Source organism: Cygnus atratus, chromosome 2, assembly GCF_013377495.2.
Source record: "Cygnus atratus isolate AKBS03 ecotype Queensland, Australia chromosome 2, CAtr_DNAZoo_HiC_assembly, whole genome shotgun sequence".
Taxonomy (NCBI): domain Eukaryota; kingdom Metazoa; phylum Chordata; class Aves; order Anseriformes; family Anatidae; genus Cygnus; species Cygnus atratus.
In genome coordinates, this window is record NC_066363.1 from 37,144,081 (window position 1) to 37,171,988 (window position 27,908).

At 42.5% G+C, this 27,908-nt stretch overlaps 1 protein-coding gene across 1 annotated transcript; it reads left to right on the top strand.

Annotated features, from left to right (window-relative positions):
• The first annotated feature begins 40 nt into the window (after positions 1-40).
• On the top strand, positions 41-26,682 carry PLEKHA8 (pleckstrin homology domain containing A8). Its single transcript, XM_035556492.2, has 14 exons — positions 41-130; positions 8,129-8,245; positions 8,858-9,013; positions 10,321-10,445; positions 11,095-11,253; positions 12,154-12,194; positions 12,917-13,074; positions 14,924-15,083; positions 15,480-15,565; positions 16,242-16,300; positions 17,414-17,544; positions 18,107-18,177; positions 19,805-19,866; positions 20,628-26,682. Exons 1-14 carry the CDS (start codon positions 43-45, stop codon positions 20,823-20,825), a joined length of 1,611 nt encoding a protein of 536 aa, XP_035412385.1. The 5' UTR covers positions 41-42; the 3' UTR covers positions 20,826-26,682.
• The last annotated feature ends 1,226 nt before the right edge of the window (positions 26,683-27,908 follow it).

The following is a 27,908-nucleotide window of genomic DNA, read 5'->3' on the forward strand; positions in this document are numbered from 1 at the left end:
AGCGTGGGGGGCCGGGCCGCGCAGGGCGGGCGGCGCCGCGCTATGGCGCTGGGCCCCGGCGGGGGCGGGGGGGGTGGGGGGGCGGCCGCCATGGAGGGGGTGCTGTACAAGTGGACCAACTACCTGAGCGGTGAGCCCCCTGCTGGGCCGGGCAGGGGCTGGGGGGGCCGGGCAGGGCTGGGGGGACCCAGAGGGACCGGCATCGGGGCGTTGGGGGCACTAAATGGCTGTCCCGGGTGGCGGGGGGGGGGGTGTTAATGGGGTTAATGGGGAAACGCTGCAGGGTCGGGGCGTTGGGGGGTTAGGGCAGCCCCGCTCGGCTTTCCCCTTCGGACCCCAGGGCTCAGGGGGTGGTATCGGTCCTCCCCCATGGCGGTGTGGTGGTTTAGTTAGCCCTGGGTCCAGCCACGGGAAAGCTTTGGGGTGTTTGGTTTGTGCATTTCCAGCCCTAGTGCCCGTGCTCGCACTGAGGTCTGTGGGACGTGTCGGTGCCCCGCTGGGTGACTGTGCCCTTGGCACCGCAGGATGCGCTAGGACCAGCCGCACGGGTCTGCCACCACAAATGTGCTCGTTCCCTCCACATTTACCTACTTCGTTCCTACCACCAGCACTGACCTTCGCTTTCAGCCCACAAAAGCAGGATGATGCTTCGCACACCTCCGTCTCAATTAGTGCAGGGCGAAGGAAGCTTTTCCTTGGGTGCCAGAGGTGTGTCACAGCTGGGAACTGGCTGAGCTTTTGTTCTCGACAGGAAATCTGTGATGGAGGATTGAAGCATCTTTCTATTTCCTTGCTGAAACTCCACTCTGGTATTAAACGTGATGGTCAGGGTCACTCTGTGTCTTTAGGGATAGTCTTACTCTATGTCTTTTCTTCAGTTGTCAAAAGCCAGTCTGTTACGTGTTTGAGAACAGTAGATCGGCTGTTCTGCAAGCTAGCTATGCCTGCATGTGCTTTCTTTTGGCATATAGTGAAGACTTCCTGCCCTGAAGGCATTAGGTTATAAATTTATGCAGTGATGCAGAAAGAAATACACTGCTGGAACACGGTGTTTATCGTAGAAGTGGTAACGAGGGATTGAGAGCCAGGAAAACCTAATTTCAGAGGTTAAAGGAAACGTGAGGTTGAACAAGGGCTCAGCGGGTCATTCAGGGCAGTGCTTCTGTCAGTATTCTGACACCAGTCTGCTTTTCCACTTGTGTAAGGTTAATGGTGTACACTAAAAGTGGGGAAAAATGTGTGTTGTCTGTATGTCAGCGTATGTCTATGTAAATATACACAGCAGTTATCCTGTGCCCTTTCCTCCTAATAATAAGGAACACGCCTCTGTTTTCCACAGTCAGAGAGCGGGTAAGACATTCACTGAAAGAACAAGCTCAAGTCTGTGAAAAAGGAGAACTGCTTGCTCTTATTGCAGTGAGAGAGGAGCTGATGCAGTCGGTTGGTAATTGAGTCTTCTCTGGGAATTTTGGTTTTATAGTGTATTCTGTCAGCACCACCGTGAGAGGTGAAGTCCACACCAAGGTATTTCCCCACAGCCCTTGGGCGGGGAGCGAGATCTGTGTTACAGCCTACCCAGTTATTGACAGCAAGAACCTTTCACAAGTAGGAAACGCGTTGGGCTTTCCGTTGGCAAAGGTTGGAATGCAGGGTTTGCTTGCCAACAACTGAAAGGCAGGTCAGCTCGCCTTACTGCTCAAACAAGTTATCTCCATTTGTAAGAAATGTGCTTGTTTGCTTTATGTAGATTAGGATAAACCGAGTTAGTGATGCTTGATTTCTGTTTGGAGATAAGTTTTTCTCTGGCATTGATCCTCTGCTCGTGTTGTGATTTGTACATGCAGGTGTTCCAGGCTGCCTCTGAAGGCTGAGTTTGGCTTTAGCCTGAGAGAGCTTAGTTTTTAGAACTTCACGGTGTTGTATCCCCGGTACAGTGACTTCTCAGTGTGATGATTGCTGTTCTTGTAAGGCCAAGCTAACTTTGCCAGCTTTGGATCATATGCTCCTATTTATGTTCCCCATACTCACTTGCTCACTTCCGTTTGGAAACTGTCTCCTGTGTGACTCTCCTCCTGAACTCCAGCTGTGAGTCACGCTTCTTGTCAACCAGACCTTCTGATTAATAGAAGAAATTTCTTTAGTCTTTGGGGATGACCTCCTAACAATAATCTGAGATTTTTATTTATCCCAAGGCTTGCAGAATGAGCAAGTTATTATTTACCCACAGGGAAACAGTGGAGTTGAGGATGCCTTCTTTCAGTTGTGTAACAGCTTGGCACTTTCAGCTGATTTTTCTACTGAAGTTCGGTTAAGTTTGGATCTCCAGCATTTACCTGGGACGCTTTACCTGGGATAATTGGCCGCAGGAAGGATAGAGGCTGACTCTGGAGGGTATGGTGTGTATCAGGTGTTGGCTTGTGGATCAAAGGCAGCGTAGTCATTAGAAAGAAAACTGCTGACGGCCTCCACTGATTCGCCTAGTGTTCTTGATATGCTCAGGCAAGTGGCTTTGATCACTTTCTTCAGAAAGCTCACCTTTTCCTGTATTTAAATATTCTCTTTTTTAATTGTGCTGACTAACTAACTCATCTTCCCTGAAGCATGCTCACACTCATGCCATCACTAGTGACGCTGCATCGCGCCACGTACCACGGCTGGCTCCTCCTATCCGCCTTTGTGGATTGTTTACCATCATTTTATTGTTGCGCTCTGAATTCTTTCCTGTTTATTTCCAAGATACCAACACCAAGCAGTAGTTTTCGGGCTTCGTGTAAAGTTTGAAGTTACTCTTGTCTCTGATGTTTCAGACTTCCCAAACTTGAGGGGAACACTAAAGAAAATGTGAAAGAGCGTTAGTCTTTATAGCTTGATTCTGGGTGCAGGTGGATGCATAGATCCATGGATATCTGTATGATACTGCTTAGAGCAAGTCTTTGTTTTGGGAGTTTAAGAAATCCAACCTTTTAGGATGGGAGCCACCTCCCATCTGTTTGATACCAAGCTCTGAAAATAAGGTCCTCTGTTTGTAGAGATGGAGGAAGTAATTGAAAACTTCACACTTAGATAAACATTTGGTTCTAAAAACGCTTTTGTTTATAATTCTTTTTTTCCTTGTTTTAGCTCTCTGGGTATAGTCCAGTTTCTGATTGCATAAAACGAGAAGTCTGGCTGTTGTGGAGGTGGAACTGAACAGCAGAGGTGCCTGCTGTCTTAAGGGAGGTGGTGTGACCAGCATTACTGACCACAGCAGCTGTCAGAAACCAGGCGTTGGTTTAGATGGGCGACGGAGTCTCACCCAGGATGCTTCAGGGACTGCTTAGGTCATTCTCTTTGGATTCTACATAATCGTTTGTGTGGCTTGACCTTTCTTATCAATTCCCCGTAAGCATGCCTCCCCCGCCCCCTGCTTTTTCTTCCTGCTTTTGTCACACCTTTTTGGAGTTGAGTAACGTGCCTGGCAGCAGAGAAGTTTGAGGCTGCAGGAACGGAGAGCCGTGTCCCCTCTGTCCTCTGCAGGGGAAGGTGCAGGAGTGACGCTGCAGAGCCTGCCCGGCAGCGCTGCGTTTCCCACCAGGTATGCTGCAGTACCGGTGCCTCTGCATTCTGCCCTTCTGCACTGGAGTAGCTGGGTCAGACAGAATCAAAAGGTGTGGCAGAATGACGGCAAAAAGACAGCATCTTGTGTGTTTGGGTAAATCTGTCGTGTTGGCTCAGGCGAGCAGGATGACCACACCACAGGTTGTGGGTGCCCCCAGGTCAGGCAGGAGGTGAGGAAGTGTGACCAGAGGAGGGAAATCCCCAGGAGCTTTCAGCAGGTGAACGTTTTGTTGCCGGTAATAACTTGAATTAGTGTGTCTGAGCAGTGACCTGGTTTACTGCACTTTTGCCTCCGTCGCTCTCAGCAATCGCTTCTCTGCCCTTCATCCTTCCACTGCCCCTATTAATAATGCCTCGTTACTGGCACGGTGTTCTCCATTCCTCACAAGCACGGATAGCTGGCCTTGGGCATAAAACTCGTTTGCAAACATGCAATCAGTTGCCTTGTGAAGGCAGGCTGCTCTTCCACCGCTGCTAGCAACAGCACTGAGGAGGCCCGCAAGTTGTGCCACGTTTGTCTGTGCTTCTGCTGCCCCCACGGGTGGGGTTTTGTGCTGCCAAGTCGTTTCACCACGGAATTAAGGCTGCAAAATGCATTGCAGTGCCTCAGATGGTACCTTCACAAAGGTGGGATTTTGAAAACTGTTCTGTGCATTTGCAATGTGAAGATTTTTATTGCCTTCGTTCCCCAGGGATATCCTTGTCCATCAGATGTGAGTGCATCAAGAGCGTAGCTTTTGGGCTGGTACGAAATGTTTGCGTTGTGCAGATGAGGAAGTGCAGAAGGTTTTCAGCACTGCCTGTGACAGCTCAGCAAGGTAACGGGAGGCTGGAAATAAGAGCTCTTGACTCAGTCCTGTGTTTTGGCTGGTGGAGGCACGTCCTCTAGCTGGAAAATTTGACTTCCTTCATAATTGGGAGGCAGATATTTTAGCAGTTACATCTTGGGAAGATGGTGTGTTCTGGGCAACAGCCGCTACCTGGAGCAGGCTGGGTTTTAGCAAAGGTCCAAAATTTATGATGTTTGTAGACTTCTGTCAGCACTAGCAACTGGGGAAGGACCTATTGTGGCTTTTCCCTTGCTTTTTGCAAGCTAGCAGCACTGCTTTAGGCTTGTTTGTGCTTTTTCAGCAGCTCTCATCTGGCTGTCCGTCTTTGAAGCTGCAGTTTGTCTGTCCCTGGGTGGTGGGAGATAAAGTTACTTGCTTTGCCCAGGGCGGGGTGAAGAGATGGATGGTGCTTGTGCTTGCTGTGAGATGTCTCTGACTATCTGGGTTCTCTTGTGACTTGACAAAGGAAAGCAGGGAGCTGCCCCCGCTCTGCAGCTGTGCTGGGGGCTGGCACAAAGTCCTACTGCCCTCCTGGGATGTGAGCAGCAGGGATGTGATGAAGGCTTTAATTCCTGCTGTTAGGTAGATGTTGCTCCAATGTGGAAGTACGTAGTTATCTCCTGTCCACACTAAAAATATGAATTAAGGTCAAAGAAATCCAGGGACTATTTATTGCATAAGTTTTTCTAAAGACTTAACGTTGAAGCCCAAGAAATTACTAAGCATAAATTATTGCAAAATTCTGGTAGGAAGCGAGCAGTAATAAAAAGCCTGAGTGTTTTGCCTTTGTGCCTTTTAGAAATGCAACTGGAACTGGCATCTCTTAATTGCAGCTTGTTTTCCAGGTCATCAGTTTGACTTCCTGAGTATGTAATTCTCCCAGATGGTTTGGCTTTGTGGATGTCTGTCGTGATCTATGTGTATTCAGATGTTTTTTTTTTTCAGGCTTGGCACTTTGGAACCGGGGCTTTCTGGAGCCTGTGTTGCGTAGCATTAAAGTTTGAATTAAGTCCAAATTTCAACTTTATCAAGAAATGTCAAGTTTGCTTAGTGATAGCTGCATCCAGACTTCCTGAAGTGTAATGATGGAAGTAGGCAGATCTTTCAGACTGGGGGAACTTCTGGAGAAACACGGAATCCTCAGCAGGCACAGGCTGCTTAAATATCTGTTGTGGACAATATTGGGTCTTGCAGGTACTGCAGGTGCTAACTTTAAGTTTCACAAAGGAGTACAATGTGTATTAGGACCTGAATCAGTGGCTGCTGAGTTGTCTGGAATCTCTTTGCTGGCTTCTGTGACTGAGCCCTTAAGGTATTGCTTTCTTTTCGTGTGCCTTGAATTTTATTGTCTGCCTGGGTTTTTTGTTTTTCCTTTTTCCCTCCAAGAAGTCAGTTTTTATTGTTAATGGTTCTGTGCCTCTAAGACAAGCTGTAGAAGTCTGAGCTATGTTTTGTCCTGCCAGTACACCAGCAGTATGAATGGGCTTAGTAAATTCTGCAGAGTTGTGTTAGCTCTATCGCCAGTAAGACCTGGAGAGGTTCAGCCCTAACGTTTTATCTCAGGTGAAGTCTGAATGTTTAGTTCCAGAAATATTCTTACTGGAGTTTATGGGGAGGGAATAAAACAGAATAAAAACAGGATTTGTGTTCATGGAAATGTCTTTTTGCTGCTTCGTTTTTTGTATTTTTTTAATCTGTTCTTTGCCTGACTGTGAATGTGAAGCTACTCTGACTGAAGATTGTATCCCTGTTGTACTGTCCAGGATTTGTCAGCCACACATTATTTTTAGCTGGTTGTTTAGGATAACCTTCCCATGGCTGCTGACTCAGTGTCACTGAGTACCAGGTGGTTAGTGCATCTTCTGACACGATCCTGCTGTGATTTCATTATTATTATTGGTTTCCTTTTATAAAAATGGCTTTATTAGGATAACAATTGCGTTCAGAAAATATAGGCAATTGCTGTATATATACGTGTGTGTGTTGAACAGCATATCATTGCACTTTTAATACCCATCTAATAAAGAAGAGTTAGGTTCTGCAGAGCAAGACAAATAACCGCTGATGTTGCAGATAAAACCCAACCGAACAAAAACCTCCAAATATATTGACTCATAACATTTTTAACCAGCATCCAAAGGGAACGGAGGCAGAGCGCTGTGTATGTTGGCTAATTGATTGCACGGCCCTTGATTGATGGCCTGCAATTTGGTTGAGCATCAGCTGCAATTGTAAGCTGCAGGACCGTGGCTGAAATTGTTCGTGTGCACCAGCAGGATCCCCAGACTGAATTAGAGGCTTGTATCGACTGTGGCACTGGGTGTTATTTAAAGGGTTGGATCTGTGCCACCGAGTGTCTGAAGCAATTAACTGCTTGTCTCTGCTCAACAATCGCCTCCTTTTTTTGCAAGGTCCCTGTATCAATAGTGACTTTTAGGATAGTTTCTTTAGTTTGGTGGCAAGACAAATAAAACCCAGTCTTGTTGTCTTCTTTTGTCACTTTTTAAATTTTCATTCTTGTAATTTTTTCCTTTCAAACAAAATAAAGAAGTATGGAGAATATTTTGGCATTTAGAATGCTTTTATATTCAAGACAATGGAGGAACTCTAGGAGAGTGTGAAGAAGGATATAAGTTAATTTGTTTTCCCACAGTCCCGAAGGATCAGTAATCTATAGGTTGTAAATCCAGAGTTGGTTTGCTGACACAGCATGGGAGCCTGGGTGTCCTGGCTCTGGCCCTGGCCTGGGGAGCTGCTTGGTGCTGCTCAGGAATGAAAGCTGATTTCCTCCAGTGACAACGTTGTGGTCTTGCTTCTTACGTTAATGAGCTTCAGCTTTTAATTGGAAGTAAAATGATGGCTGGTGTCTTGTTTGTTTATATCTTTTTGTACCAAAGAAGTACTTCCGAAAGGGGTAATTTAGTTCTGAGGGTGGGCAGCAGGGTGGGCAAAAGTGGTAGCCAGAGCTATTGGTTTTGGTTTAGCCTGATGTTTTCATCATCCTCTTGGAATGGATCCAGGAGCACAAGTTATTAATTAAGACTGTTTTTTATATGGGCAGCACAGGAGTTCCAAGAGCTATTGTTAAAGATGGCTTTCAGAAACTGTTTCCTCCTCTGTCTCCTCTTTACCTTGATTTAGGATTTTCTTGCCCTTGTTTTTGAAGTTAGTTTGACTAGGCTTTTCTGTAGGAGAAGAAGATAGTTTTGGGCCCCTCAGTACAAGAAGGACACGGTTGGACCAGATGATCTTGGAGGTCTTTTCCAACCTGAATGATTCTATATGTAAGGCAAGACTGCTGTGGTGGCTTTTGGAAAGAGCAAAGGGGAGGACTGAGGAGTGAAGGAATTGAGGGATAGTGGTCTGAAAAGGTGGTTTGGGGAGAGAGACAGTCAGTGATACTGTGTTAGCAAAAGTACTGGGAATGACATATGACATCTCAGGAACACATCGCTGGGGTGTAGCTGAAAGCCTTCAAGCCCAGCTGTGTGCAGGCAGGGCTGCCTGCAGGATGTGATTGTTAGCAAGCAGTGGTTGTGGTGTACAACATCCAGGCCTGTCATAAATCTTACCTGTTCGAATGGTTTATTTTTCCTGGGGGAACCAAGAATCTTTGGGGCTTTATTTGCAGCAAGTCTTGAATTAGGGGTGGTGGAACTGCAAGGAGAGAAGTGACTGAGAAATTTAGTTTTGTTTTTCAGGCTGGCAGCCTCGGTGGTTTCTTCTCTGTGGTGGCATCTTGTCCTACTATGACTCTCAGGAAGATGCCTGGAAGGGTTGTAAGGGAAGCATCCAAATGGCTGTGTGTGAAATTCAAGGTAAGTATGATACAGTGACACAATTGTACAAAGTTTGTCCGATAAGCACAGGCAGCATTTGAGATGAGATTTCAGGACACAAAAGCTATTTGTTTTTATTTCGATATTGCGCTTTTGTAGTAAATCAGTAACTTGATTTTTATTCAAGTTTGTATTCTACAGTATTTTGAAAATGTTACAAGGGCTGCAAAGCTCTACAATAATGAATATTCTACGTGGAGGTATGTTACTGTTTTATGTGAGCTGTGGTAGAAGAGCACATCTTCCAACAATTCTTCGTAGGCACAAAGCTAAAGCTAGGAATATGAGTAACCTCAGTACTAGGTCTGCTCACCTGTATTGGGTTACTTGCCGTGCCTTTGAAGTGTGACTCCTGGATGATGCTGTATTGATCACAGAGCTGTCTTTCATAGCCTTTTGTCCCACAGCAGTACACATGCCCTGTCCATTCCCTTACTTAGAAGAGAAGTAACAAAATGGTAGTGGGGGAGGTTTGGGGCTATAGATTCGTACTCTCCCATTACTGTTTGACCTGCCACCTAATATCTGTTGGGATATTCAGTTGGGCTGGGAAGGGCTGAAGAACTGGCCTGAAACCTGTGTTGCTTCCAGTTCATCCTGCAGATAACACACGAATGGACCTGATCATCCCAGGGGAGCAATACTTCTATCTGAAGGCGAGAAATGCAGTTGAGAGGCAAAAGTGGCTGGTTGCGCTAGGAACTGCCAAAGCCTGTCTGACAGACAGCAGGACAAAAAAGGAAAAAGGCAAGAACTTCCTTTTCTGGCACATACTTTTTACTTTTTATTTCCCCATCCTTACCTTAGTAGACGTACACACAAAAATGAGAAAATGAGTACTTGAACTCTGCGTCCAACCTGTGCTTCTGGTCTTTGGAGCTCCTAAACATCAAGCCATATGGGAACCCTAGCTGGAAATCTCAGGCATTAGCTCTGGCATTAGTCCAGGAATCTGAAAACTTTGGCTTTTCCTTAAGACATACTATGTATTAATCATTTGAAAACTGCCTGTTGATGGCTTCTGTGAGTACAAGGAGTGACTAGCTCCTGGCTCTGGGTCACTGGGATGCAGACTGTTACTGTTTGGCTATGTATGAAGGCAAGACCCTCACTAATCACAGACAAATTAATTTCTTTCATAATTCCGGGACTCTAATGTCAAAAAAAATGACTTCTGAAAAATCTCAGATTGACTATTAGTCATAAAGTAGCTGAAGTACTCTGTCTAGATCTGGGTTCACCAGTACAAGAAATACATGGGCATACTGGTCCAGCAAAGAGACACTGAGATATTTTAAGGAAATATCTGATGGGAGAGCATAAATGAGATGGAGCCAGACTCTTCTCAGTGAATGGACAAGAGGAAATGGGCACAAATTTAAATACGAAAAGCTCCATTGGGACATGAAGAAAAAAAATGTTTTTATTGTAAGGATGATAGAGCACTGAACAGGTTGCACAAAGAAGCTGAGTCCATCCTTGGCGGTATTCCAGACCTCACTGGACTTGGCCCTGAGCAAGCCGCGCTAGATGACCCTGCTTTAATAAGGGGAATCAGACTAGCTGGTCTCCAGTGGTCCCTTCCTGCCTCAACCACTCTGTGATTCAAGGATATATATTAAGTGAATCCATTTGTGTTTAAAAGTACATGTCTTTTCCCTCCAGTATTTTTCTACGCAGAACCCTGATCCTTTAACTCATAGTGTAATTGTTTGCCCTTTAAACTACTTAATGAAAACAAAAAGATATAAAGGGCTTTTGTTCTATTTAAAAAGCTCGTTGGGGTCAAATGTCATGTACTTGCTTTTTCCTCTGGGTTCTAAGCCTAGCAACACACTGTTCCTGCCCATCACAGCAAATAGTGAAACATTTTTACCTGTCATGAGCATAACTTATGGCAGTCTAGCTCATTTTTTGGGGTTGATTGTAAAACGTTTTGAAATAAAGAAGTATTGATTGAATTAGATTGGATAGTATTGTTGCAGCGGCTTTCTTAAATCACATACTCCAGGATGGATACAACAAATTTAACTTATCTTTTGTTTCATTTTTAGAGTTCACTGAAAACACAGAAGCCTTGAAGACTAAAATGTCTGAACTTAGACTGTACTGTAACCTCCTTGTTCAGCAAGTGCATAAAACTAAAGAAGCCAGCATTTCTGGTGTATCAGAACCAGAGGTACAATTATTTATTCGGTGTAGACCGATTCTGTAAAGTCTTGAGTGTTCTGAACCCTTCTGGTTAGTCAGTGCAGTATTCATTCACAGTTATTTACTGTCTGTGTTATTCACCCTCTTTCTGCTGAGGACTTGTGGGAAATAGCATACCCCCATAATGGTTCTTGTTTAAATGAAGTAATACTGTATTGTTGTTGGTAATGGGATACTTCATTCTACATGTTTTTCAGTTGCAGTATATTTTTTTTTGTTCATGGGATTTTTGAAGTTACTGTTACCCTCAGATTAATCTGTATCTATTTCATTTGTTTGCTTTCATTGTCAGTGATGTCTACTGGAATACAACTGTTGAATACATCAAGACTTGTATTTAATGTATTTAACGCCAGAGATGAGTAATGTAAGATGCAGCTGTTAAAACCCAAGTCTGCTCTGCTTGTTGTAGAGAGAGGCTCACAGAAGTTGCAATGTTCTGAGAGGGCATAGCCCCAGTAATTTGTGGTGCCAGTTCTCTCATCAACTGACCCTTTGCATTTTAATTTGTGTGAAACAAGAATCATGACTGTAGCAGTCATGGTCTTTGTAGACATTAGCTGCTCCAAGTTGATCTTTTGTGTTGAGTCTCTGTTCCAATTGGTTTCTTCCCACAGAGTGGGATTGATATGGGAGCTCTGTTGAAATCAACCTGTGACACTTTCCTGAAGACTCTTGAAGAATGTATGCAGATTGCAAATACTGCCTTTACTTCTGAGTTATTGCATCAGACCCCACCTGGATCCCCTCATTTAGCAGTTCTCAGAACAAACAAGGTAATGATGAGTACCCTCTTGGGTCCCAGTCTTGGCATGGAAGGTACCATTTTGTAAAGTAGCATTTGTCGAAGCAGGGAATGAATTTTTACTCCTACTGTAGCTAGCAGTCCTCCACTAGACCCGTTCTGGTATTTCCTGTGGCTTGCAAGTTAGGTAGGGCAATTTTTTTTAATACTCACTGGTCAAGTCCTTAACTTTTAATGATAGGTGAAAGCTGTTAATTGCTGACTTTCAGGGCCTGATCCAGCTGCAGACAGTGGTGTTTAAAAACATCCTGACTATATGGCAAACTGGTCCATTGTGGGAGTTCACAGCAATTACAACTCATTTAAGTTACTGCAGCATCACATCTGTGTTAACATGCCAACAGGGGCTAAAGAGCTTATCTTTTCAATGACAAGTACATTTTCTTGAATCTTGAATCCACAGCTACATATGTAAAATTGGAGCATCTCTGGCAAACAGCAGATTAAAGTTTGTGTAGGAAGGTAGATGCTTCACTGCCTCTGGGAAGTGAATTCACTTCACTGTACCTGGTATCTGGCTTCACATGACTTAGCCTAGTTTTTCAGATTTCTTTTTTAAGTAAAGAAAATGTCATTGCAAAGAACACCTTGCCCTAGTTTCGTTCATGTGCTGTATGGCATCTCACCTGACACTTGCTAACTAGCTTCTGAAAGAAGTCGTTTGTTTTTTTTTCTTCAATATATTAATGTTATGATTTTGTAGCACCTTTTCAAGTTTCTCTGTACAGTGCCTTTGGGTCAGAAGTAGTGAGTTTATGCTTTTTGGCTTTTCTGCTGACTGCAGTTTGGGTTTATTAAAAGTTCAAGAAACACAATACAGTCTTCTTGCTATAAAGGATGTCTCTCTATCCCCACCCCCCTTGTCTTACAGATAAAACACTCAGTCTCGTCCAGCCACACCTCAACAGAAAGGTATAATAAGAGTTACTATCAGTCTTTCTGATGTGTTTTGGGTAGTGTCTGTTCTTTCCATATTTTCGCTCTGATATTACCAGTGGTGGATACAGGCAAAATTATATTGCTCTGAGCTCCGTACTTGGAAACAGAAGCAATAAAAGAGAGCTGCCTCGCCTCACTTAATGCCTCTTCTTTCTGAGTCTTTTCCTTTTTATTTTTCTCTTCCCTGGCCATCCACCCAGTGAGTTCCCGGCCAGTCACCAAACATCCTTCTCCACTTCAGTGCTCTTTCCTGCACATTAGGTTCCACTCCATATGCTTGTAAAGTCATTGATGAAGGGTAGATTATTATTTGTGGATGAGATGGCAAGAGTGTATATTATGTATTTAAAAGCAGTAATGAAGGGATGTTGTTTTACCTACAATGTATGCCTGTGATTTCCTTTTTTTGTAATCAGTTAAACTTTTTTTGATTGTGTCTCTTGGCAATGATCTTTATTAAAAATATACGCTATATTTTGTAAGCTGAGGTCGAATCATTAATGTCTATCCTACTTGCCGCAGACAGTTAATAATTCCTTTTATTATTGTAGACAAGTCATTTTTCCTCAGAGAAGCCTGTGACAACATGTAATTTCTGGCAACTGTTTTTCCTGTATTGCTATTTGTGTGCCTTCACAGGAAGAAGCTTACCAAGCAGTGTTTTGTACTAACCATTATTCCTTTGCTTTCTTCAGGCAGATGGAATTGAATCCCTGTGAAAATGGCTCTGTAAAAGCAGAAATTAACCAGCAAGAACAAACCCTTATTAAAAGTCTGGCGTGTTTAAACCTGGAAGCAAATGAAGAGTGTAGCGATGTTTCTGTTGAGGATCACATAGAAGAGAATCTGGCAGGTAAATATATATTTACCACCTTTTATCCAGAATCATTGCTCCGTAAGTGGAGGGAGGTTTAGGCTGCCAGTGAGAGTGCTGCTAATACTTTGCTTCCCAGGAGAGGGAATGTCAGTGTAGTTTAGTCTGATATCTGCCTGTTGTCAGGTCTTTTCAGCATAGCTCCTGCCTTTGCTGACAGCTAACTTAGGACTGAATGGGGAAGGAAATTAAAAGTTTTTTAGGACAGGTGCAGGCTCCTGTTGATGTTGATTGACATGAAGAACAATACGCTGTGGCAGAGGTTCAGCTGCTCTTGGTCTGTGGACAAGCATTTAATTCCCAGAGACCCTCCTCTGGGAAAACCAGCACCTCCCCTATTATGTAGGGCTGCACTGTCAGAAGGGTGCATTGAAGCTTTATGCGCCTCTGTCAGAGGCGTTGACCTTGTAGTTGCTAACGATTGTTCTGACAAATCTGTATGGAAAATAAACCCTTTTTTTCATCCTCCAATGGAGAGTATAGTAGAGAGCACCTTATTTCTTCCATTGCTTCACCAGTAGTATGAAACTTGGATTTGTGTGTGACTTTGGTAAAACACTTGAACCAATTCCATATAAAATTCCATCCATTGTAGCTATATTGTTAAAGGCTGCTGAACTTTAAATGTTTCTTGTATAGACTTAATTTTATGTCTCCTCCTTCTGTTGAATGGACTGTGTTGTTCTTCAGCAGGAGCTTTCTCTGACTCACTGTTATTCTAAAACATCCATATGCCATCAGTCAAGCAGCTACTCTTTTTAAGCCTAAATGCAGGGGCCTTCCGGAGTATTTTGTGTGGAAGACGTTTTTTTCTCCCTAAAAACTTCTTTCACATTTCCTTTTTTCCCTGAAGAGCATGGCTAAAGTCTCATTCCTCCTACCAGGCGTAAATGGTTCTTTTCACCGAGCACTAGGCTTATTTAGTGGTTCTACAAACAGCTTGCTTTCAGGCTTTGCTCAAAGGAAGAAAGTTTGTTGCAGTTGGATCTCTTTGGCCAAGTTCAGTTCCACTTCAGGTCTACAAATGCTCAATGGCTTTTGAAAGTATTCCTTTCCTGGAGAGGCAGGGTCCTTGAGAAATTCTGGGTGTTAGTTTGGTGGTGTGGCAGGAAGATTTGCTGTGATCCATGGCCTGTGCACTGCAGATGCTGTTGAATGTATCGCTTCTGCTTCTTGACTTGCTACCTGCAGTTCTCCATGAGGTCAGAAGGTCTTGCCATGCATGGATGTTCCCTGTCTTTGGGTATATAAGACTTACATAGGTCTTCCTTTGGAGGTGCTTTTGTAGTCCTGTGTTTGTTTGAAAGAGATGCGCTTGACCTCAAAGAAGAAATCAAATAGACCAAAGAGGGGGAAAGGCAACTGGATCTTTTTCTGGCAAACTTTAAGACGATTCTTATAAACTGGGGAGAATGTAGCAACCTTTCATGTCATAGCAGTACCCGTCTGAGCAGTCACTGTACTTCCTCATCAGGAGGAGCAAACAAGTCTGCATTGTTCTTTAGCTTCTGAAATGGGCTGTGCCACTTGATTGGTACTGGGGCAGCTGCATCTGGGTGAGAACTACACTCGTCTTCAAACAGATGTCTGCTACTGGCTTGCACACAATTGGTCTGACTGATTACTAGAAGTAGTGGGGAGGGGACTGGTGTGGATGTTGTCTTAGCATTTGACAGCAGCAGAAGTATGGTGTCATTAAATTTGCATGATCCAGATATCCCAATGCCTTCCTTCAAGTTGAATACATCTTGAGAAACAATAACAACAATATGGGTTGTGTGGCTGTTTTATCTTTCTGTTTTTTCCTTCTGTTTCCCATGAACGTAAGGCATTAAAGAAGATGGAAAGAACAAGCTGCAAGCTGTAGAAGGCTTTGGTGCCCACACGTTGCTGCAGTCAGAAACAAATTCTTTAAGTGGATTGACTCTGTGTGAGGAAGACGAAAATGAAAATGGCTTTCCTACCTTCTTCAGTGTCATGAGCAATAGGTAGTACATGTTGCAGATTTACAATATAAAAATAATGAAACTGTTAAACCTTTGACTCATTTTCAAGTCTGTTCTGTCTGCAAAGCTGTGTTTGAGATTATTTAACAAGCATGCAGACAGCACAGAAATGGAAGAAGATATTCTTTGTAGAATCAGTTGTACAGAAGAGTGGGAGGGCTTTTTCCTTGTTTGTAATTACATGCCTTGCATGCCAGCAGATACGCATTTTCTGCAGTCATTTACTTTGAGTGAAACAAAAGCCATGTTGATGGTTCAATGTCTATAAATTTTATCTCTGTTCAAATGAAGTGGGCATGAAATGTAATTTTTGTCTTTAGAAGTTGCAGAAAAGGCATTATTAAAGTAACAATCACTCTTGCTTGTCCTGGATACCAGATTCAGTGATATTGAACTTCGGGAGGAAGAAGGCATACCAACTGAAGAGTTTCTGGAGTCATGTTATGCAATTGTGCCAGTTCTGGGTAAGCAGCTCCTTTTCATGCTGGGGTGCCTCTGAGTCCTTTTGACTGACACCAGCTACAAGAAGTTGGAGCGGTTAGTTTGGAGAATTTATTACTTCTCTGAAGTGATAGAATTAGTTTCTATTAGCAGAATCAACATGAATGGTACTAGATGTTTCTCATTCTTGCTCTTTGTAGAGGATCCACTCTCATTTAGATGTGACCCACGTATAATGTGTCTGGGAATCTATGGGTATATTTGGAACAATATTTTTTCCCCTCAACAGAACTGCATGGAGTGCCTTATGCATCCAGTACAACTGACAGCACGTTATCAGCTATACTATCTATTGTCACTCTTCTTTTTTTTTTTTAATTATTATTTCTTCTAAATACTTCTATCTATAGCTAGTGCAGACCCCCACCTCCTTTCCCTCTGAATGTAACAGTGGATGTGAGGTCCTTGTAAGTATACACCTCTTTCAGGACTTACAATTTGAAAGTCAGTGTACATTAACATTTGTACCAACTGGGGCAGAATTGTTCTACACCACAGAAAGACTTAGGTTTATGTCGTTCCTCTAGTATTTTCCTACCAGTTAGAAGGATTGTTTAGACAGTAAAATAGAATTGTTGCTAAGACATGACGATTGGAAAAAGACATAATCTTAAAGTTTGGCCTTTTTTTTTTTCCTAGACAAGCTGGGACCAACTGTCTTTGCTCCTGTTAAAATGGATTTTGTAGGTAACATCAAGGTAACAGCTGTTTTTTAACACTGACTTTTTGAATGAAATACATTTCTTTGCTACCAGGCCTCAAGGATTTTTGTCATGGGAGTCACTACTAGAAAGCTTTTTAATATTTGATAACGTTGCTGTCAGATCAGAATGCTGAAATGTCCCTAATTCTGTCCTTACAGTACGTGCTGTGTTTAATAAATCCAACTGTTGTGCACACCCAAACCTAGAAAATACTTGATTGACTGCCAAGTAAAAAGTCTGTTACACCTAATGAATGTGACTTGGATTCTGAGCTGAAAGGATTATAAGCCATGATGTGGTGGTATCAATATTATCTTTAGACTGTAGGACAAATGGGGAAAAAATACTTTTCCTCAGCAAAGTAGGAGCAAATTAGTGCATTAAGAACCAGCTTTTCAGTAGCTGCAAGTCAGAGCAGATCCTGTAGATTAGGTTCTCCTGAAAGTTTTTCTTGCTCCAAGTCTGGAAAGGTTTGAAGTGCCATTTGTGAGGTAAGATGTATTTGTAGTAAGACTATTCATAGCTTTTTTTTCAAGGGGGAAAAAAAAAAAAGGCAGAACATCTCCTGTGTGTATGATAAGGAACACTGTATACATTCAGGTTTGTTTGCAGCAAAGTCACCCAGGAATTGGCTTATCCTGCTGGAAGTGGCCACTGAAAGACTGTAGAAATAGTAAGAGAGGAGAATGCTATTCCAAAAAGAAAATGAGATCCTTGACTAAGCCACTCACTTTTATTTGCATTGCATGATGTAGGTGTGGTGGGCTCACAGCAGCTAAGTCCTGGTGCAGGTAGAACCAGGCAGTGCTGTGGTGTGAGGTTGATCCAGCAGCAATGTGATCTCTCTTGAGCTGTGCCTGCTCTAGGCTAGCCAGGTGTGTCTGGGGCTGTGCACACTTTCCCGGTGCACAGCCATGGGGAATGCATGATGTGAGCCTGTCAGCTGCTCGATGCATCACACGTTCTGAGCCTGAGGGAGGAACTGACTGGGGGAGAGCTGTAACAGCTTTTTGAAGGGAAGAATCGTGATAAATCGGTGCTGTTTATGGGACGGGATGCTGTTTGATCTTAAAATCTTAAAACTTTTCCTCTTGTTTTTTCCTCCAGAAAATAAACCAGAAATTTATAACCAACAAAGAAGAGTTTGATACCCTGCAGAAGATAGTGCTCCATGAAGTCAATGCAGGTGTAGCACAAGTTAGAAATTCTGCTACAGAGGCTCTCCTGTGGCTGAAAAGGTAACAGCTTCATATCAGTTTCAACTATAAACAATCAAAGTGCAACAAAGGACCTTTCAGCAATGTAAACTCATATATCAGGAGCAAACTAGTTACTTTCACAGGCTCCATCAGTCCAAATTTACTAGGTTCAAGGTCACTGTATTGTCTGTAGTCATGTCACTGCAACTTTACCAAAAGGCCTAAAACAGTGGTTGCAGACAACCCTTTTTCCTATAAAAGAAAAGAACAAGTTACAGGGAATGACTGTTCCTGCTGGGCCAGTACATCAGGCAGATAATTTCAGGGTTCAGTACAATTGTTTTAGCAAAGTGTTTTTTTCTTTGGGCTGGCAAAGAGGCTGGAGAACGTGGCTGCATATCTTTGCTCAGATGGAAAATGGCTTCTTAATTCTGAGTGTCATAAGCAGTGGAGATTAAGCTAGGTTGGCTCCAGGATATCCCTCTGAGATATGGAAATAAGAGGTTGACTGTATATTGAAGTTAAAGCAGTACTGCAAAATGTGGGGATTTACTTTGTTATAAACATGGTTTCTCTTTATTTTGTGGGCTCATCCTGGCAGAGGCTTGAAGTTCTTGAAAGGATTTTTGACAGAAGTGAAGAATGGAGAAAAGAATATCCAAACAGCTCTGAGTAAGTGCTAGTTGCTTTATTCTTCATGTGATTTTACATACTTGGCTACTTTTGTTTTTGTTTAGAACATGTGTTTTCTTTTCTCCAGTGATTAATGATGCACGTAATCTCCAAGACACAACTTTTTTTTTTGAAAGTTGTAGGGGTTTTTTGAAAATAATAGTCTTTGGGCAGATTAAATAACTGGTTGATCTTGACTTGATGCCAGATAAAGATTCACTTAATTGTCATACTTCTATCAGGGGAGACAGTCATATCTTCAGGGGAAAAAAGTATGTTGTCTCATTCCGTTTTCTCCACTGGTGTGCAGTGAGAGCATTCCCAAATTTACAGCTGATATTTTACTTCTTCAGTTCCTTGTGAGATTGGCCAGCACTCTTTAAAATCACCTCCTTGTCAGTATGGTTGTGACTTGTCTATGTCAGTTAGAAGGATGATCACAGCAGAAAAATAATTTTTTCCAAATACACAATTTTTGTCACTTACTGAGTCACATTAGTGACCACAGCAAGTACAGTGCAAAATACAGAACTGTCATAGACTTGGTTCTTCCTGAGTAAGACCCTTTCTGTGTGCATGCAATCTTATGTTATAATAATCCAAACTTTGCAACTTCTGATGTTTTTAATGTCCCTTATATTGTCTATTAAGGCAGAGAATAGACTTGTCAATCCTATTCGCTACTAAATACCTTCTTTCCTCCTTATTTCTTTTTTTTATTACTGAATACCTTTCTCATACATTCTCTATCTTAATGTAAAGAAAAAGACGCCTTCCCCAGTCATTAGACTGGTAGATGGGGGAAGTACTTCACATTACAGTAAAAATTGTACCTGGCTTTTACTGACTTTATGCACTCTTCAAGAATAACCGTCTGCAGTTTTCTGAGCAAATATCCAAACACAGCAAAACAGATTTTCTTGCTTCAGCTCAGGGAAACTATAACACAACGTCTGATATTTAAAAATTCAACTGAAAGCCAAGGATATGAAACAATGACAGTGCTAAGACTGGAGAAAATGAGACTCAAAGGTGTTAGTTTTTTATATAGCAAGCTTTCTGTATGAAAGTGGAGCTGTCTAGGAACATAACAAGGACCTTCATCAAAGGCTACACTTGGGCGCTCGTAAGAGAAGAATGGAGTTTGTGGTGTTTGTTTTTTTTTTAAATACAGGCCCTGTGCTTTCTGTTCTGAGGGGTTAAAAGTTGACTCTCAGATGTAAAGTGAAGGTTCTTGTTCAATGTCTGAGCTAACCATCCAGACTGAGGCTGGCTAGCCATCTGCTTGCAGAACATTTTCACCCCATATAACATTTTTTCAGACTTGTACTGAACTGAGGACTAGAAAGTAGAAGAAAAGTTAGTCGTGAAGCACAGCTAATCAAATAAAAAATAAATTTTCCTTTGTATCTACTAGAACACTTACGTGACATGAATGACTTGTAGGAGAATGACAGCAGAGCTGAGACCCCACTGCAGAAATCTCTAATCTGGCAACTCTTTTCTCCTTCCTCTCAGTTATAACTTTGGTGCTCAGGAAGGGCAATTATGTGCATCAAATAGTAATAATATGGTGATGCAAATGCAAACTCCATACATGTTTCTATTTTTTTCCCTTTTCTTTAAGACAATGCTTATGGAAAGACGTTACGGCAGCACCATGGTTGGGTTGTCCGTGGGGTCTTTGCGGTAAGTGCTCATCTTAGTTACTGGTAGAGCTGGGGGTCTTGTTACTCTGATCTTCTGTTGGTTTTAGTTAACAAATGGTATTAAAATTAGAAGCATTAAAATTAGTAGGTTCTTTTGTCAGATCTTATCCTCAGGGTGAGGATTGTAGCTATCACTATGTTTAGTGTGGAGCTTGTTTTCTGGAGCCAAAACAGAAGGATTACTTTTTGCATGTGTATTGTTTTCATTATGTGTTTTGCAGTGTTGTGGGGGCTCTTAAAAGAACTGAGATTTTGAGGTTGCTAATTCGAGGATTGATCTCTCTTTGGGGCATTAGCATTCAAGAAGAGCAGCTGATGCAGGTTGTGTCAGCGAGTTGAAGTAGAATTTACAGACTAGAGGAGATGCTTTATTTTTTGTCCAACCTAGCAGCTCCCCCGTGTGTCTGTCGCTGGAAACTGTTACTGAAACTATAAAAGGGAAAACGAAAGCCTCAGCCAATTGATTAAACGGAGACTGACAGGGAGAAGCAGGAATGTTGAATGGGAGAGTTTTCTGAAGAGCATTTTGAGCATGGGACTTCAGTGCAGAAGTGTGGGACACTGGCCTGGGAGCTCCTCTAACAATCTAGAATTCATTTGGGTTTTGTATTTAATTTCTAATATTTACTCTTTATTTGTACAAAATATGATATACTGACACTTCCTAAAAATCAGGCACCTCTGAAGATGTCTTAATCTCTGTGTAGACCTTCAGCTTAAAATCTTTGCTTCCTCTCCCAGTTAGCTCTAAGGGCAGCTCCAACATACGAAGACTTTGTAGCAGCTCTGTCAGTAGAGGACTGTGATCCTCAGGAGGAAACATTTTACAAAGGAATGCAGAGGGACCTCAACATTTACTTACCAGCCATGGAAAAGCAGCTAAATATCTTGGACACTCTCTATGAAGTACATGGTTTGGAGTCGGATGAGGTGGTATGACTACAGCAAGCCAACATCTTAAAACTTCAGGGACTGTGTCTGTTAACAAAGATTTTTTTAACATCATTTCTGTTCATTGTAGCTTTTCAGGTGGGAAGGGTGTGAGTGTTTTGCGGGAAAGGTATGTATGATTTTTGTTTTTTTGATGTGCACATTTTGTGTTTAAATGCAGAGGTACTGTTTCTCTTTGGGTCGTAACTATATCTGTGATGAATGTTTTTGACTCTTTCCTCTCCTGCCTCACCCCCTGTTCCCCTCACCTCTTCAAAGTAGCAGAGCAGAATTTGCCCTTTGCTCCCTCACTTTACATGGGAGCCCCGCATGCAGCAGATCAGTCATGATGTCAACACGGAGCCTGAGCAGGCGCTGCTGGCTTGGATTCTCCCGTGCCCTGTGCTGCTCACTGTAGTGAGCATTACTCTTACCCTGGTAGTAAAGAGAAGGGCAGTTAAATGCCAGTTCATTGTGTATGCTGTGAGTTTCCTTTAATTTGGGTTGAAGCTTTTTTTTTTTTTTTTCCAGCCTCCACAGAAAGAGGCGATCTTTATCACAAGCACACATGGCTGGTGATCAAGAGCTTCCACCAGGAACCAGCCTTTGAAACTGGGCATTGCATTCCCTCCCAGCTACCAATATGTGCTGAGTTTTATTCCTTTCAGCTCCTGCCAGTGGGCCAAATGTACAGGAAATTTCCCCTAGTGCCCTCCACAGCAAGAGGATGCTACTGCCCATAGTGCTCGAGCTGTGGTTCAGGGCAGCCTGCTGCACCATTTATCATAGTGCAGGAAGGAGACGTGTACGCATGACGAGTGGAAGGAAGGCTATAAGCACGAGGTGACATTTCTTCTGCACTGGTACCACCATTGCTCCCTCTGCCCGCCGTGTCCCAGTGCTGTGGCTGGTGAGCCAGAGCCTTAGCTGGCACAGAGTGGCAGAGGCCAGCTAGTTTCAGTAGTGCTTTACACAAGCAATTGAAAATCATGTCTATCACCCTGGTTTATTAAAGTTTTGTGTTTTTTCTATATTTTGGGCTTAGGTTTTTTAAAATTAAATTCATACAAATATAATATTTGCTTTTAAATTGAGTGCAGCTAGCAGTTTAAAAAGCAGATTTCATTAAAGTCCCTCTTAGGCTGCCGTTATAGGCAGGACTTCATGAAAGTGGACATGAAGTAGTGACGCCTAGGGGAAGCTAGAATGTGTCACTGAGCCATTACACATCGGGCGAATTACAAACCTTAAAACCTGAAATTATGCAGAAGTGACTTGAAATTAAGAAAGTAAGATTTGGTGGTTTTCTCCTTCTGCTAATATCAATTTAAAAAAAATGTGCTCCTTAGCACTGCTGTTATTAGAAATAATAAAGAAGTCCTTTTAGTGATATGGTTACGGACAAAATTCCTATTTGTGTTGAAGACTAGAACACTGTCTGTGAATTATTTACTGCCAGTACAAGGCGTAAGTGGGTCTCTCAGTAATGACGTAGGGATTTGGATAGCTTTGTCCGAAGAGATGAGTTTAGCCCATGTAGAGGAGGAGATAAGATTGTGCTAATGAGGTACTTAAACTTAGTAATATCTTCATAAATACAGGAGAACTTTCATTGTTGCCATACTCACAGGAGAAATACTAGCTTTTGCTAGGCTAAAAAATTAATTCTATCTAAAATGAATGTACTGCAGGCCTGCTGCCCTGCGTTGTTCTGAGACGGGAGCCTCTCTGCATGTTTTGTACTTTGTACTTGATCCTTTCTAAGGAGCCCAGCATTGCAAGCTTTAAGAAAAGCATATGATGCTTGAAGACCAAACGTCACACTAGGTGCATAAAGCAAGATAGTAGGACTGTAATTAGGTATTTAAACAGTGTCACTTTCTTTTTCCTGTCATCTTCTCTGAGTTGTGCCTATCTGTAGTTGCTACATGCGCCAGGGAAGAATCAAAAGGATGTAGGGTTTTTAATTTTTGGAGTTTTCTTAATTTAAGTAGTGTATATTTATGTTAGCATATAAAGTAAGAACTTTTGACCAAAGCTCCATTCAGTTATTTCTCTACTTGCAGTGCTAAAAATGAAGCAGAGAGCCTTTGGAATTTGGCTGTTTGCTTCTTGTAAGCATGAATGCAAAAAAAAAAAAAAGAAAAAGAAAAAGAAAAAAACACCCACACCTACAGCAAACAACCAGCTCTCTGCCCCATGTGGTTTCCTCAGGGTTTTCAGCTATTATGAGGGAAACTTTGCTATAATAGGTCTTAGCTGAGTGCTCTGAGAAAGCAATAGAGACCCCCCCGTTGCCACAAAATCAGTTGGCATATGGGGACAGCAGGAAGAGATCACTCTTCTCTCAGAGATGTATTGCAAGATCATGTTTTTGCTGTAAGCTTTTCCAGTAGTAGGAAAATAAATCTAGCACTTAAGGGCTTGGAGGTTTTTTGGTTTTATTTTTTATTTTTTTTTAACTAGCAGGAGAACCACTGGTTTGTTAGTAGTGCATCAAACCCAGTGTTTGATGCAAAAAGTAAAGAAGCTTTATTTCTTAAGCAAAGAACTTAACAGCTTCATTGGGCCGCTAGCTTCAGCAATTACTAACTTCTACAGTTCTTCTTTCCTCTAACAAGCAGATAGTAGTCCACATCGCATGCTCTCTAACCAATGATGTGGCGTCATGCCTGAGAGCAGGCTTTCTCGTATTACTCTGCTGTGTAAAGCTGGTCTTTCTGAACTGTGGAATTGGTGCTTGAGAATGTTCTCAGTGGCTTCAGGAGACCCCTGAGTCCTTGTTGCTTAATAAGGGACTTGTAGAGATGGAACTGAGCAAGGTCACCTTGCCTTCAAATCCTGTACTTCACCACGCACTGTTCTTGCAGGATGTTGAGCACTTTGAAGACTTACAGATGCTATCTCTCCAGTCCTGCCACCACTGAGAAAGGAACCCATGCAGCATGTTGCAGAGCTGAACTCCAAGTTATACCTCTAGGGATGCGATAGACCAGTTTTCCAAGCATAAACAAGTAACACTGCTAGGCAATTAACTTCTTACAATGTCAGTTTGGCAAGCACAGAAGGTTGTTCTTGCTTTTGATGATTGTAAAGGACATACAACTAACTTCTGGCCTTCAAATTCGGAATTGGGAAAGAGGTGGGTGGGTTTTATTTGATTTGTTTGGTTCATTGATTGTGGGGGAGTGTGTTTGTTATTTTTCTTTAATGGCTGAGGTTATAAACAACCGATCTGCATACTGATCTCGGTCCATGTGACTCTCAGATAAACAGCACCCTTGCTCTGTATACTTGACGTGAACTGCTTTATTTTCTTAAACTGGTCTGAAGTTTTTGCATCCCTTTCCTTTAGAAATGCTTTCGGCTGTTTCCTTCTATGTCCAACAGTTGCATATTCTCAGGGATTTTACTTAGCCATGGCAAAATGAGAGTAATCACAGCCTTACCCTAGGGGAGTGAGAGTGTTTTTGTGAAATTAGTATGGCAGGGTATAGAACTCTGTACAGCATATGACATGGACAAAGTCTATCCAGTGCATGTCCTTGCTGAGACATGGTAAATCCCAAAGCAATCTGATCAAAGTGCTATCTAGTGCTGAATAATGGCTGTCAGCAGATTTTAATAGAAATCACACACACATCTTTGTAACGTAGTGCTATTGGCATTAGAGCAGAGCTCCCAGATAATTTCAGCAGAGTTCTGCGTAGCAATGTGAGGCTTCTATTTATTTTATTTATTTTGTATTTCTTTTTAAAACAAACGGTGTTCTGGAGCTCCCTCTGCTATTTTAAGACACCATACTCAGTTGCATAGTGAAGTTCTGTGACATTACAATGGTAGAGTATGACCTGGACGCTCAAGTGCTTTAGTGTTCAGGAGTCATTGAAACATCCTGTCTTGATGCTGTCGTAATATGGGTCAACAAATTCTTCAAATTCAACAAATGCACTTACAGTTAAGGGCCATATACCTTCATTTACGAACTTTTTGTAAAGCATCATCATGATTTAGGTTACTGTTGTTTGCTTTAAAAATGTTTCATAGTTTGAATATTGTCACTTGCTTGGCTGGCCATATAAAAAGTGTGCCCAAAATGTGCTCCAGTTGTTTGCAGTGTGCTTTGACAAAGGGACATAGACCACTATAGAAACCAGTGTTATTGACATGCATATGCTGGACCCTCTAACCCTTTCTTTTTATTATCAATTCAGCTTTCGTGAAAAGCTTTAGAGGACCCTGAAATGCCTTTAAGACATCAGAAAAAGATCATTAGCACATTCCTATCTAGCTGTCTTTTCCTCTTTCCACCTGTTCCTCACCCTTTCCTTTCCTTCTATTCATCAGTTTCTTTGCTGCCAGGTGTGTTGCTGTCCAGCTGAAGCACCTCTATAAAAGTGTGAAGCAGGAGGTTTTGTAAGCCATAAAAATACAAGCTTTGAAAAGCAGATCTGAATTCAGTGGCGGGCAACCAAACACAGTCAGGTGGAGAATGTGCTGATTTGTCTTCAAAGCTTTGCTCTTGTTTGACACATTCTGCCAGAAAAACCATACCACTTTTAATTTCACTGATGAAATTTAAATCAGGACACTTCAGAATTGGTAGTTCTAACTCTTACGAATGAACACGCTTTATATTTTAAATGGGCTTACTTCTCTTGCATGCGTAGTATTGAAAACAAAAAGAAGGGAGGAGGGATGTCTGAAAACTGAATTCATGCCTTTTTGCTACCTTGTGTAGCCCCTTGGTGAACAAACCCTGCGAACTCTGATGTTCTGCATTCTCCAAGTAATAGAAAATCACCCATGAGCAGAGGTAGTATCAGAGCACACTCACTGGCTCAGAGTAAGGCCATACAGCTACTCACAGTTCGCACAAGGATTTCAGCACTTGCTTTGAAGTTAGAGCATAGGCAGATGTTTCACTTAAACACACACTCTGTTGCACTGGCATCTGTTTCCTCAAAATGTGGCCCTTGACTGGAATTTTTAAATATCCCTTTCTTGGTATAGTATTCCACCCACCTCCAGTACTACCCCGATGTGCTAATGAGCTTTTTTTTTTTTAATTAAAAAAAAAAAGTGTTAAACAGAAATCAGGAAAGAAGGAAGTTTCATGTTTGTTTACTTTATTTTTGCAGCATTCAGGGGTCCAAAATTTATTCTTTGATTCCTTTATTTAATGTTACCTTGACAGTTTGTGATATTTGTCTACTCGAAACTAAACAAGTAAATTGCATTCCAGGATATGGTGACTAAACTGAAAACCAAAGCAGCTTGCTTCTGTGGTTTCCATTCCTATTTTCTTTCACTTTTCAATCCAGTTTTGGGCATTCGTTTTATTAATGTCAAGCTGAGCTTACAGTTAGCCTTACTTAGATGAATACATTGTAAGAAGAGAAGGTATATTGCATCACCCTTTAAATTTAATTGTAAGGGCTTTTTCATGCCCCCAAACTCACCTCCTCCAGTGTAAGCATTGCACAAATCATGCTGTCGTAAGCAGCTCAGTGTTGAAGTACTTCGGAGTTTCCAGTCTGCATCATTTCTCAGATCACACAGCATCTGTCTGTTTTTTCTTTCAGAGTATTGTTAAGACCTTTGACAGACTTTTATATTATTTCATGATAATAAACTTATTTTAAATAAGCATGTTTTAAAATCTCATTTTCTCCTTGCATGGATTTTGTTTTTTTTTTTATTACAACAGAGGGCCTAAAGTGCTCTTCAGGACTGCATCTGTTCAAGGTACTGTGTGAACAGTCAAAAACAGTATGTTTCTGGTTCATAGAAACTACCTGTATGTATCTTTGTATGAAGAATGTTAACACATGGAGCCTGTTTTGATTACAAGAATAAAAGCTGCATCTGCAATAAAGTTGTGGTTCCTTGGCCAATGCAAATAGCTGAAGGCTGTAGTTACAAAAGCCAGCCTGGCACTGTCAGAAGAATTCATATTTAATAATTACATGTACTATATGTCCTTCTGCCTACATTCCAGTCTCTTCAGGAGTATCTGAAGTCTTTGAAATCTCCATGGTCATCTTGAGAAGCTGTTGAAGACCAATGCCAGACCTTCAGTGAGGGCTCTGGCAGGAGCCCCACACTCCGCATCTCTCCATGTGTCTCATTTGTTGTTGCTGAGCTGGTGTAGCTGACATCGGGGTGAGGGCGAAGGAGTTTAGACGGCAGTGCAGGCTCAACCCCTGACTCCAAATTAGCAAAAAAGGCTTTTCCAAGTTTTGTCATGTTCTTGCAGTCCCCTAACCTTCACCTTCTACCAGCCTCTGTTACTTTGCTGCTGTTCTGGTTGCAAGGTTTAGTAATATTTCTTTAGGATCTTTTTGCTCTTTACCCACTGCTGGAGCAGGGAGTCACCGTTAATGTCAGAGTTCTGCCTGCAGCAGGAGGAGCTGCAGGTAGTGTCCCTCTCGTCCTTCCAGAGCTGGCGGTCTGGAAACTGCTGCTTCCCTGCCAGGGCCCCCAACAGACCCCAGTACCACCCAGCAGCCTGTGAGCATGAACTTCACTGCTCTCATGTGGCCTCTGCAAGTTCCTGCAGCTATGCCACAAAGAGGCTGGGTCACTTTTCTCAAAACCAAGCAGGTCTGAGACTTAAAAACCCCGTTTGCATCAATTTGTCCTTATACCAAGGCTCTTGCTCCAGCTATGGCTTTCCTCCTAAATAATCTCCAATTAATTTAGCATCTGTTTCCAGTGCTGGTGTTGTCAGCTCATCTGTAGTCTCCAGAGACCAGACGTGCCTCGCATAGTTTCCTATAGGTCACGGTTTTCCACTCGCTTTTTTGCCTGGCAGCTAGTACCCGGCCTCCTTCCCGCGGGTGCAAGGAAGGTCCGTGCCGTGCTGCCTGTGCCGGTTGGCACCACTCACGTCCCAGCGGCCTGACACTTGAGCCGTGCGCTCAGGTGTTCAACGCTGGCTGGCACACCACGTCCTGCACATCGTCCTGCACATCGGGTGGCAGGCACGTTTCCCAAAAGCCACAACAAAATGCTTTGTGTAGACGACGGGGTGTCGTGGCTGTCTGCAAATCCTGCCCTGTGCCCATCACAGTGCCAGCGAGGGGCAGG

What these genes read in the sequence shown, in the direction of transcription:
- PLEKHA8 (XM_035556492.2), top strand. Translation starts at nt 43, where the DNA reads ATGGCGCTGGGCCCCGGCGGGGGCGGGGGGGGTGGGGGGGCGGCCGCC. An exon ending in TGCAATTGTGCCAGTTCTGG is followed by an intron (nt 15,566 to 16,241) that starts GTAAGCAGCTCC and finishes TTTTTTTCCTAG; the next exon opens with ACAAGCTGGGACCAACTGTC. An exon ending in GAATATCCAAACAGCTCTGA is followed by an intron (nt 18,178 to 19,804) that starts GTAAGTGCTAGT and finishes CTTTTCTTTAAG; the next exon opens with ACAATGCTTATGGAAAGACG.